The sequence below is a fragment of the Hypomesus nipponensis genome, chromosome 22 (assembly GCF_054491055.1).
Source record: "Hypomesus nipponensis isolate SF chromosome 22, ASM5449105v1, whole genome shotgun sequence".
Taxonomy (NCBI): domain Eukaryota; kingdom Metazoa; phylum Chordata; class Actinopteri; order Osmeriformes; family Osmeridae; genus Hypomesus; species Hypomesus nipponensis.
Genome location: NC_140382.1, coordinates 1789179 through 1802179, shown reverse-complemented (window position 1 = coordinate 1802179; position 13001 = coordinate 1789179). Strand labels below are relative to the sequence as shown.

At 44.5% G+C, this 13001-nt stretch overlaps 1 protein-coding gene across 1 annotated transcript in view; it reads right to left on the bottom strand.

Annotated features, from left to right (window-relative positions):
* The window catches only part of lzts3a (leucine zipper, putative tumor suppressor family member 3a), a 31540-nt gene extending 24122 nt beyond the window's left edge, over positions 1 to 7418 (bottom strand). Inside the window, exons 1-5 of the mRNA XM_084687196.1 lie at positions 6640 to 7418; positions 5458 to 6075; positions 4507 to 4635; positions 3663 to 3854; positions 3238 to 3468 (exon numbers count right to left, since the gene is read on the bottom strand). Of these exons, the coding sequence (XP_084543322.1) occupies positions 3238 to 3468; positions 3663 to 3854; positions 4507 to 4635; positions 5458 to 6075; positions 6640 to 7404 (1935 nt within the window). The 5' untranslated portion in view covers positions 7405 to 7418. The remainder of the gene's footprint in view (positions 1 to 3237; positions 3469 to 3662; positions 3855 to 4506; positions 4636 to 5457; positions 6076 to 6639) is intronic.
* Between the last annotated feature and the right edge of the window lie 5583 nt (positions 7419 to 13001).

Below are 13001 nucleotides of genomic sequence, written 5' to 3'. Positions count from 1 at the left end.
GAGTCCTACCAGCCAATAAAGCCGGATAGGCCTCTTCTTCAGCTTGACGGCATCCCTCACCTCCGGAGTCCACCACCGGGTCCGAGGGTTACCGCCGCGACATGCACCGACCGCCTTGCGGCCGCAGCTCCGGTCAGCCGCTTCAACAATGGAGGCCCGGAACATGGCCCATTCAGACTCAATGTCCCCGGCCCCCCCCGAGACATGATCGAAGCTCTCCCGGAGGTGGGAGTTGAAGCTCCTTCTGACAGAGGGTTCCGCCAGCCGTTCCCAGCAGACCCTCACATTACGTTTTGGCCTGCCAGGCCTGACCGGCGTCCTCCCCCACCATCGGAGCCAACTCACCACCAGGTGGTGATCAGTTGACAGCTCCGCCCCTCTGTGCGGTCTGTACAGTACCGGGCAACATTCTCATTCAAATTTCAAGACTTTTGTGACCCAAATCAAAATTCTGATGACAGATCAATGGAGAATCGCTTTCTCTCTTAAAGGCTGTCCTCATTGACTTTTTTGGTCTTTTTAAATCTAACTATTTGTATGATCTGTGTGGTCCTTCTGCCGTTTTAAATGCTATCCTTTCCCGGTTTTCTGCAGCCAAATTGCCCGCGCATCCAGAATGTTTACAAACTAAAAATTGGACTATAAATGTAACGCTTTTCCTTGTCCAAATGTGTGTGTGTAAAGAATGCTGATATGGTATATGAAACATAACCATTAGTCAATGTGCAAGCAGCCAGTTGAATGGTGAATTGATGCTGCTCTGTTGAATTCATAAATCTGACTTTGAAAGAGTCAGTGCCTCCCCAGCCACGAACCTCACCGCATGTCACTGGTGGTGTGGTGGTAATTTTCTTACTGTTATGGTCCACCACTAGTGGGAATGTAAAGAAAACACTGTAGTGTTGGCTGTATCAATGTGTGTGTATGCCAGTTCACCTTATTTGCATGTGGACCATGTATGGCACTAAATGCATTTTTCTACTAAAACACAATTGTTTTTTTGAGGGGGGGGCCCATACAAAGAGCAGCCTAGGGGCCCCTGACCACTTTAATCTGCCCCTGCAGGTAGCCAAAAGTGGTGAAAGTTATATTTTTGTCATATCAAATCTTCAGCATTAGTAAGTTCAAGTGCATGCTTTTAAAAGTAAAAAGTGTTGGTATCGGTATTGGCGAAACCGGCCCTGTATTTACTTGGTATCGGATCAATACCAAATTTAGCAGTATTGCCCACCCTAGCAAAATTATGTCAGCTACAGTGCCACAATAACATTTCAGCTATAACATGACATTTTACAGTGCAGCAAAAGCAGCATAATATGTTATGTGCAACATCATAAACAATTTGTTGGTGCAATCTGTTACGAGACAGTGCTCCAGGATTTAAAAAAATGCAGGTACTTCAAGATGTACTGCTAAGTGCAGCTTTGGGTGCCCATAAGCCAAGCAAAAAGTAGTTAGTCCAGGTGGAACTTGGAGGTACAGTATGTCTTCAGACCTCATCTGAAGGATGGTAGTGATGAAGACTAGAGATCATTCCACCACCCATCCGCTGTTGGCCACTTTAACAAGGCCAAGGACTCACACTGACTTTAAATCACAAGCTGCACAATGACACCCTGCACATTGCAATTTGCACTATTGTATCGTTCTCTTGCACTATCTGTTTTTTTAGGTTAGATTGTAAATTATGACTACTTATATTTTATTTTTTATTTTATTCCCCTTAGTATTAGCTAGACCCCCCTTAGTATTAGCTAGACTTTGCTCCTTTTGTATAGTTCACATATTTACGTTTCAATATTCCTATACGTTTAATGTATGCACCTCCCTGCCAAAGGAAATTCCTTGTTTGTGCAAACATTCTTGGCGAATAAAATCCCTTTTGATTCTGATTCAGATTCAGAAGGAAGAGCACCGCATGGTAGGTGTGCGAGGACCCTTCATTCTCTGTCTAGAGGTCATGTGAGAACTCAATGTCGCAGAGCGATGTGCCCAACTTGGGGTGTACAGATGGATGATGCCCTAGAGCAGTGTTTTTCAAAGTCTGGGTCGCAACCCATGGGTGGGTCGCGGGGGATGAAAATTGGGTCGGCAACTATGCTTTCATAATTATTTTGTCTTAGGTTTTTGGAAATGACTTAACAACCATTTTCGAATAGTGCTTTGTTTCCTGTTTATTTCCCGTTTTATATGGTATTTTATTTTATTTTGAAATGATTGCGCAACAAGCCGGTGCTAGGTGCTGTAATCGGACGTAGCCTACCTGCAGTAGAAGAAGTTTGGAAGGATAGCGCACTCACGTGTAGCTCGCAGAATAAATACGGAGTATAAAAAGTATAAAGTATGTCGAGTTTCGGAGTGAAGTCGTTATGTTAGCCTGGCTTCAGAAAAGGTGCTAAAAGAACGCATGTGCCAGAGCCAGACAAGTCAACAGAGGTCCAAGTCCAACCAGAAACATTGGATCATGAGCTTCAAACAAATATATACATATGCATGGCCGCGGGAACTCGGGGTGCTGAGGGTGCTGCAGCACCCCCTGACAGCACGAGAATTTAAAATGCCATGACTTGAAAATCCACCACCGCGGCACAGCCCCGCAGTACCGGACTGACCATCGGGAGAAGAATAACGATGGAAAACCAGGCTAAGAAACGTAAGGGTGGGGATGAAAAATTGAGGCAAAAAGACATCACCTTCACTAGACAAGGGTTTACCAATGAAAAAAACGGCTGTGTTTATTTAACATAAAGCTCTATTCCGCATCAAACTATTTTGCGCTCAAATAAAGGCCCAAAATTTTGGTGGAACATTAAATGTGGAAGTACCTATCTTTCTTTCCGAACTAGCATCACATCAAACACAGACTGTGCATGCATTAGCAAGGCAGCTATGGTGTCGTAGATAATTTAGAACTAATTATTATGTTAAAACTTGAACAAATAAATAATAACGGTAGGAAAATTGTACATTTGCAAACACCCCTTTTCATATCATTTGGGTCGCGATGGTTTGTCATTTTGAAAATGTGGGTCGTCGAAAAAAAAGTTTGAAAACCACTGCCCTAGAGGTATGCACGGCTGGTCCTGCTGGCCGTAACGTATGTCAAGATCAGTGCTTGACCTTGATCCATGCAGTGACTAATAGCCAATAGAGCAACCTCAGCAGGGGTGTGAATCCTTGGGTTTGTGTATGTATGCCTGTTTGAGTGTGTGTGACCCCCACCCCACCGCTTGTCACCTCTTTTAGCGTCTTCTGCAGCTCCACCTCGCACCTATCCAGCTCTAGGGTTTTGCTGGTGTAGGAATCCTTAAGGCCCAGCATGGCGTCCTCCCTTTCCTTCAGCTGGGCGTTGAGCTCCTTTAGCTGGCCCCGAAGGGCCACCATCTCGCCAGCCCGCTGGGTCACCTCCGCTTGGCTCTCCCGCAGCTGCTGCTTCAGAAGGGAGATTTCCCCTGCCTTTTGGCAAACCTGGGGTATGGGGGTGGAAGAGGTATGTGTGGAGGGATGGGTAGATTGGGGTAGGAGGGGTGGTTGGGGGTGGAGGGAAGGTTAAGAGGAAAGAGAAAAAGAAGGATTGTTTAAAGAAACGTCCAAACTAACCCTCGGACATACACATTTATTTGACCTCCCTGATCCCCCTCACACACACATTCCAATCTCACCTCCCACTTGGTCTCTTCAATGCGGGGCAGGATGTCGGCCTGTTCCTTCCTGTAATCTAGACACTTCCGTTCAAGATCCTCCCTTTGGGCCAGCAGTGCGGCCATCTCCTCCTGTAGACATCGCTTGTCCTGCGACAGGCGGTTGATCTGGGCCTGCAGGGCACTCTGGGAGCGCTGTGCTCGCCGTGTAACCTGCAAAGAGGTGATAGTTGTTAGCAAAGATATGGGGCCATGAAATCAAGTAGATGCCATGAAATATCAAACTATATATGAAATGTATTGTATTCTGTTTACAGATTCTTGGAAATGTTTTCCCAAGGAAAAGTATTGGTTGGTGTTGACAAATAGTTGCCTATAAACTATCTAAGATGACTAACCTAATCATAATCAGACTACAGGTGTTTTCTTAAATAAGAGTTCTCTGTCTCTATCCTCCACTTTATATTGAAATTAAAATTCTATATCAGATATTATCCGACCTTGTATCAATGGGGTTAAGAGGATTATGCATTTTCTTTTAAGCCAGAAATCTGTCACAAATATGACAAATGTAATATCATTGCTTAGATAGCGTAATTTCAAATCCCACTGGAATCTGATCCTAGATGTGAAGTTCATGACTGCCTGCTGTAACTTTAATTGCAACCATGGATGCTGGAAACTCATCACATTGGCATTTTGGGTTTAGAAGAGGCCCGAAGGCCATTTGGCAAACACATATGACACTTTTATCAGTGAATATAGACCCAGGTAAAACTGTTTGTGCTTCAAGAAGCTGGTCTGAGTTTTGGTAAACTTTGGTAAGATTTGAACCTCATCTGGTATAATCTATCTCTGAAGTCACCTGCTGTAGACGGGAGGCATAGTTCTGTCTTAGCTCATCCATCTGGCGCTCCCAAACACGCTGTTTCTCCTCAAACACCTGGACGATGGCCGCCTCGCTCTGGTCCAGGTTACGACGCATGTGCAGCACCTGAAAGCACCAGAGGAGAAGAGAGATAAGGTGAATTTTTCTATTGTAGGAGAAAACAACAAATTACAAAATAGCCCCCACCTGTCACCAACATGGGTTCTGAGGAAGAATGTTGAAAAGTAACTAAACACCAAAACTTTTCTTTTGTCAAACCCCTATGGTTAATACTCATACACGGCTTGTGACACCCAATAAATATTCACAAAATATCTCCCTCCCACTTCTTTCACCGAAAGCATTTAATTTTATCTAAAAGGGTGGGCTAAGGTCAAAATTATGTTGTGTAGTTATTCTTTATTAGAAACCAACTAGGCACCAACACATTTGTATGTTTTTATCATATATACTAAAATCATATTTTATCATATCACACATTTTCTTTTCTTTTATTTTTTTTTTCTTTTTTGTACAATAACTTTATCCCAATGTAGCAATGTTCTTGTACTTCCAAATCAAATCTTACACCAAACCATTTATCTCCTACCAATATATTTGTTCTCAAAGCAGTGTTACACCCACAGTCCAGTTTACAGGATAATCTCGTCAAAATACTTTTTTCCACAAAGTTTTTTTAACTTAATCTTAAGGCATTGTCTGGGTTTGTAACTGTTGTCCATGGTTTGCACTCTCCCTCACCTTAGCAAAGTAACAGTATTTATTTGCTGTTGAGTAACAGTGCTCATAACCAAATACAGTACCTTTTTCTGTTGAATTAGGATAATACTTTCAAGGATAGTAAGCTTTGAAAATGTTAAATGTTCATCCTAACATAAGGAGATTCATTCATCCATTTTGGTAATCCCCCTCTCCTTCTCTCCTTACCTCTTGCTCTCTTTCCCACAGCCTATCCTCCAGGTCTTGAATGACATCATCAGAGGAAGGGGAAGGGCGTAGTGGTCCGGGAACGTCGCTCAGGTGGCTCATCCTCTGGTAGGATGAGGAGCTTTTCCCTGAGGAGGAATGGCCACTGTCTGAGGCGCTCAGTCCATTCTGGTAGCCACCACCCCCTCCGCCACTGGCCCCGCCCCCGCCTGGCCCGGGCTTGGCCATTTTATCTAGAGCTCCGGTGGCCCCTAGCCTGTTAATATGGCTGGTGGAGGCGCTGAGGGGCCCCAGGATTGGCGGTGGGCCATAGCCCGAGCTGGAGCCAGCGTAGGTAGGCAGGCTGGTGAGAGAGTTCCTTCCCGAGTCAGAGAGGCACCCCTGGCCTCCTCCTCTTCCACCTCCTCCCCCACCTCTTGTGCCTCCTCGACTCCCTGGGCTGTCCGTGTTCCTAAGGGGGCCGGGCATACTTGGAGGTCCACCGCCTGCGCTGTGGCCCCCTCCTCCCCCTCCAGCCCCCCCACCAGTCTGAGGAGGGCACACAAGGTTCTGCATGGAGTGGAAGCTTTTGGGAACCACTGGCTTGAAGGCTGAGGGTCGGACCAGTCCATCGTTGCTCTGAGAGGGTAGGGGGGAGAATCAATCTAGTTAAAAATATAATAGAATTACCTAAGTACATACTTTTTTACTCTGACCATCAAGAATGATAATAACTTAGCATAGAAAAGTATTATTCAAAAGTCTTATTCTGTAAAAACATTTGAAATATACAGTAGCTATACAGTAGAGGGAAAGGCATAGGTAGAAATGGCTTGTCTCAACCACAATACCAGTCTATGGTTGATATATTGCAACATATTACCATATAGGAGGGGGGGAGTGTAATTCATTAAAAGCAATTTGTCCATACCATAGATTAAAAGTAGAGAAAAATGTGAATATGACAGTTTCTCAGTACTGGACAGGTATCCTAATGTATGCCTGTAAATAAATTAGTGTGTGTGTCAAATAGACATATTTGCCCACACAAATCATATAAATGTGAGCCATTTGACATCCTATCTTTCAAACTGCGAATGAACAGGCTATGTAACTGGCTACACACAGAAAGGTACATACAGTATACATTTCCTGTACTATTGCTACTCACACATAAACACACACACAGGCAATGTTACCCACCTGTACCTGCTCCAGCTTCCCAGACATGGGCAGGACATTAGGGGGGTTGTTGTGGTTGTCCAGCTTGGCAGCAGCCCTGGCGCCAGCCTCCTTGTACTGCGCCATGTGCTGCCTGCTGTTCTTATCATTGTTTGTGCTCACCACATTGTTCCCACATATATCCAAACTCAACGCCCCTCGGGCCATATCTCGTCCGTCTCTCCGTGCCCCTCCATTCACAAAAGCAGAGTTTGACACCTGTCTGTCGCCATTGCCCCCTGCTGTCACCACCCTGTTTCCATTACTAACTGCCCGTATACCATTGGACACCACCTGGTTAACATTGTTGTGGGCAGCACCTTTGTTCCTGTCTCCGCCCTCATGTGGTGGAGGGCGGTCAGTGCTGTAGTACGCAGAGTTCTCCTGTGCAAAGGTGCGCTCATCCGCCGTGATGCCTTTGGCGTGGGTAAGAGGAGGCTGGGAAGGGTGGTCCGAGTTGTAGCTACGGTCCTCTAATCCAGCCCCCCAGCCCCGGTGGTTGGACGAGGTGGCGTTGGAGGATGATGAGGAAGAAGAAGAAGAGGAGGGTGGTGGGGGAGGGGCCCGAGGCAGGCTGTTCTGGGTGGTACGGGTTCCTACGCTACGCATGGTGGCTTCCTGCTTCTGCTCTGAGGTGGTGGTGGTGGTGTTGACCTCGCTGGCCACGCTACTGCCCATGCCCTGGGGATGCCCCCCCCCCTCACTGCTGCGGCCCCCTCGCTTTACACAGCGCGCCATGTGAGGCATGAAGGGGACAGGACCAGCTGACACACACTGTAGGTAGAGACAGAAGGTAAAGGAAGAAGGGAGAAGTAGGTTAATGAAATTACTTCAGACAGTGTACTCATACTTGAAAAGAGAAAGAGACTGTGAAAGAGAGGTTAATTATAGAGTAATGACACAACACAAGAAAGAAAGTACATGGACACATGTGCAGCAGAAACATTCACACAAAAGGGTCTGTCTGACCCGACACACAAAAGATTAACCCATAGGGGATCAGATGGCTGAGCGGTTAGGGAGTGGGACTATTAATCAGAAGGTTGTTGGTTCAATTCCTGGCCGTGCCAAATGACATTGTGTCTTTGGGCAAGGCACTTCACCCTACTTTCCTTGGGTGGAATGTCCCTGTACTTAATGTAAGTCACTCTGGATAAGAGCGTCTGCTAAATGACTAAATGTAATGTAAATGTAAATATTCTGAATCTTTACAAATAAATCATATGCCAGTACTTCACTTTCATAGCAAACAAATATTGTTTGACAGTCCGTTTTATCTTGCAACATGATACACTAAAATGTGTGCTCCTCCCTTCCCTTCTCTGCCCCTGTGATAAATACAGCGTCATCTTTTACAAACACCCTCCACCCCCATCCCTCCAACTATGCCCTGCGCCCCTTCCCATGGCAATGAGTTTCAAATTCCCCTTGCACTCTCTCCTCAAATCTTTCCCTTTCTCTTCCTCACACAATCTCCATTTCGCTGGGATGGAAGTCACACAACTTAAACTTTAAAGGACCTCAAGATCCATATATGCATATGGATCTTGAGTATGCACTCTTTGAATGGACTAATAATCTTATTTTAGAATATAGCTGCAAGCAGCAATGAAGGGGCGTAATGAAGCGCATTCAATATGGAAATTCAGTAGCAAAAGCAGCATAGCCAAACTTTTAATAAAGTCGCCACAGGGTTCAGTTGAATCGTTTGCATCTAAGGAATCCAATGATACCTCACTTAAGAAAAACGGTATTATGGTCCAAAAGTTATGGGCGTAAACACACTTCCAAATTTGACCCCTTGGTGGCGCTATAGTGCTTCAGTGGTCAACATGAAACTTGGTGACGATAATCAGGAGACCACCAATTGGTTCTATGGGCTGCCATAGACTCCTAGTCCTAAGTATAAATATAAATCTCCTGAGAATTAAACGTTATCGTTACCATTATGATTATACTGCTAGACAGCTACTGTGGCATACTTGGCTTCGCTAAACAGAAAAATCCGGTATCAAGACTTGCTTGACGACTGTGACTGGATTTGATCGTACGACCTTGCGTTTCACAGGAGCCCGTCTTATCCCAGTGAGCTATTCTTGCTGCTGGGAAATGCTGTGTTCGATTACTTTATTAAAAAAAGGAAGCCGTTTCTCCCATGGTATGAAGATGATTATATTACATGCTCGTGATGACATTTCCAAAGTTTCGTCTCCATACGGTAAACTATCGCAGAGTCAAGGCCTCACGTCCGCTTTGGCGTGCTCTTTGTCAAAATTGTTTGCGCGTTATTTGTGAACGGTTTGACTTACCAATAAAATTCTAAAGATTTTTTGTAGGCATGGTCTGAAGATGATTTGTTACATTTTTCATGAAAATTGGAGGAACGGCCTAGGAGGAGTTTGAAAAAGTTGGCATTTCTTAAAATACAAATGACGGAAAAACCTTTGGGACGACAATGACGCCATAGGGTTTAGTCGAATCGTCTGCATCTAGGGAATCTAATGCAACCTCACTTAAGAAAAACGGTCTCAGGGTTCAAAAGTTATGGGCGTAAACGCACCTCCTACTTTGACGCCTTGGTGGCGCTATAGAGCTTCAGGAATCGACATAAAACTTTGGCAATGTCCTTCAACCCATAACAGATTAGTTCATGGGCCCTCTCAGTTCCCTTGGAGGTTTTGATTCGAACCCTGAGGAGGTATCTTCTTGTGGCTACTTTGGAAGTCATTTCACCCACTCCATGCACAACAAGTGTGATCTTCTCACTCCTAAGATTCAATCTTTTGGTTGCTTTATGAGCGATATAATTGGTGTCTGAAGCCAGATCCATAAGGGCTCCAATTTTTTGACCTGCATTAGCGGTCACTTCCATCAACATCATAATGACGGGAAGTTCTTTACACCACTTTATTTGAGGAGGCTCACCTGGTTCTTAGCTGGACAGCTGACCTTTGACGAGTTATTGGTGAAGGCCTTCCTGCATGTCTCAGCCAACTCAGGGGTAAGTTCACCCAAGAATCTCATCTGTTCCTCAGTTAAGCGAATTCTGTCTCTGTCATCTGTCAATCAAGGTTTCTCGAGTTCACGCCTCTTGCTGTTCCTTCTTGGACAGAGAAGGAAATGTGATCTGAGGAGCCTCTTTTTTGCAGTCTACATTCCTGCACAGGTAAGTGTCTCTACAGCCGTCATCATACTTATGACACCATAAGCACTCCCTGCACGCACCAATCCTTTCCACAGTAGCTTCATTTTCTGAGACCTTCAGACCCCTGAACTTCTTGCAGAAGAAGATCCTGTCCTTATGTTTCTCATCTCCACAGATAATGCATCCCTCCTCAGCATCCTCTTTCTCTGTGGCTTGAGTTGAGGCATATTTCTTGTTGAATGTCCCTTCTGCTTTGTCTGAACTCTCTGGCTTGTCTGTGATTTGTAGGTGCTCTAGCCTCTCGAAGATCTCCTCTTGCTTCTTCAGAAAAGCTAATAGCATTTCAAAGTGCTTATCTTCAGTGACATCATTGCTAGGATCCACCATGAACAGACAGTCCTTTTTCAAACCCTCAGGAATCTTTTCTTCCACACTATCAAAAAGCTGAATCTTTTGTACCTCTGGCGAACCGGTTGCTTCTGAAGGCTTTCCCAGTCTGTCCTCCAGCGGTGGAAGTCTCTGTTGCAACCGCTAAACGTGGGCAGTTTGGTTGGTTTAATTCTTACTACTGGTAGTCGGTCCAGTGTGTTCTTGTTTCACACCATTACCTTGCTTGTCCACAGCTGTTCTCTGTGCTCTGGCAAACTCACCTTTTCTCATGTCTAGCTCATTGTAAGTTACTCTCAGCTCCTTGCTTCGCTTTTGAAAGCCTCTTTCCTCTGCTGCAGGAATCCATGACTCCCAGGCTGCGAATGCGTCAGATGTTTCTATATTCAACTTTCCCACTACAGTATGTTGGATCTCAAATCCTTCACAGATGCTGCTTTCCTCAGGTAGTACATATGTACGCCTACAGGCCTTTTCTGCTTCTTCAAAAGCAGCCTCTAGCATCTCTGGCTTGAACAATCTGCTTTACGTTATTGAACTTTTGCTCACATTCACTGCCGTATTTACTTAGGTCTGCATCTTGCTCCAGACTTAGCACATCATCTTTACCATCTTCTTTGGCTGCTAGCTCTGCTTCGAACCCAGTCCTGTAGTCGTTGTTGGCCTCGGCAGAGAACTTTGCAAATTCTTGTCTGAGTTCTAACTCAGTTAAATAGCATGCTTTCCGACTGAGATAGTTAGCTTGCTTGGTGAAGGAGGTTTTTGCAACCATCCTGCATTTCTTAAAGCTGATTCAGTGTTTTGCTGAGAGCTTCGGCTGCCATCTTGAACGTGATTTATTTTATCTCACTTATTTACATTTACATTACATTTAGTCATTTAGCAGACGCTCTTATCCAGAGCGACTTACAATAAATACAGGGACATTCCCCCCGAGGCAAGTAGGGTGAAGTGCCTTGCCCAAGGACACAACGTCATTTGGCACGGTGGGGAATCGATCCGGCAACCTTCTGATTACTAGCCCTCAACCCTCAGCCATCTGACCTCCCACTTATTTATTTAGGTTAACTTTTTGGGTTCCTAATGCCTCTTGAATAGCCTTGCTGTCTAGCAACTCTCCTCTGCATCCACACTCTGGACTCATTAAAGCCGTTAATCTTCTAGTGTTGATGCAGCTCTTTGGTTATCAATCAGTGCTGGTTTTCAACTGTCAAATTATCAGGGGATTCTTAGCTTCTGCCCAAACTTGAAAAAGGCCTTGGTCATCAACAGGGTTAAAATGGAAACAACTCAGCTGGTTTCTTCATTCTTCTTAGATTTATTTAAGTTAGTTATTGGTCTAAATACTTATTTTCAGTGCAACACGTCTTTTCAGGTTGAAAACCTTTACAAGAAACAAACACAAAAGATACTGCACTCAAACTTCACAAGATGGTTTCACCAAACAACATACTTCAAGCACTACTCCCACTCTACAATAAACATGCCATTACATGAAGTAACGAGCACACAGCAGTCAGATATAAATTACTAAATAAAACCACTTAAGCACACTTTCACAATAGATTACCATTAAACAGATCAACAGATAACATCATCAAACTATTGTCCTACCAGTAGCATCCCTGGAAATGCCCAGCAAGCTAAGTCCCCAATTCACCATCCATAAGCAGTCACCATGTAGCCTGATGTTGTCATACTCATAATTCTAGTCAGAATATGAGTCTGAAAACTCTCCTTTGGGCTGTGACTATGGGGCTTGTTTCAACCGAACTCGTAAAACAAATGCCTCTACGCTCAATTGGATAGACCTACACCCATTCAGAGCAACGTAATATGTTGTTTGTTGAAAACGAATTCAACCCAAGGGCTCTTTCATGACGTTGTTGATTACGTTACTGTTGATCATCTGTCCATCATCGTATAAAGCCCGCCCTGGCAATTTCATTGGTCCGCCCAGATCCTGGTTTTATATAGTTGTCCCCAATACGAGACCCTCCAGACCCAACTTCCTGACCAAATTTTTTTGTGGGTGGGGAGAAGTTGGGCTGGCAGCCAGGCTAGTCACCATGTGCTTTACCACCACTCACACACACACTGGCTGTTTATCAATCCATGTTTTTTTCCGTTCTTGTGTTCTTGCGAACTCGTTTGACGTCATCTTTCATTGCCCAGGTACGGTTCCAATCCAAAGAACACAAGTCACCAAGAACGCCAAAAATACCCGGAAATGTTCCTGATCCGCCCCTTTTATCGAGAATGCATCAGATGGTGACTTGACCAGCGAGAACGCTTCTGATTTCCCAGAAGTCCTTGCGGACTTGCAAGACCATTCTCGCAAGGACACTTGCAAGAACGTTCTTCAAAAGAATGTACTTGCACTCTCAGCGTTCTTCGGATTGATAAACAGCCTGTTTATCAATCCGAAGAACGCTGAGAGCGCAAGTACAAGGGACGCAAGGACGGAAAATGAATTGAGATGGTTAGGGTTTTCCTGGACTCGCAGCATTATGATAACACTGACAAACTACAAAAACTAGTTAACAAAGCTAAAACATTGTCCCTCTACCTGTAATTTTACGTTTTCTGTAGCCCTTGCTAACTTACAGTACCTAATGTTAATTAGGTTATCGAAAAGTTGGAGCAAATTTACAAATGAGCCGTTTCATCAATAAAATAAGAACATTTTCAGCGACTACACTGCCTATTTCTCGTCACATTTTAATTCAGATGCTGATTTACAAGTACCGTTTAGCTGAAATATGAAAAGTAAAAAATTGCAGTTGTGAGGTTTGTCCGCCTCGCTTGACAT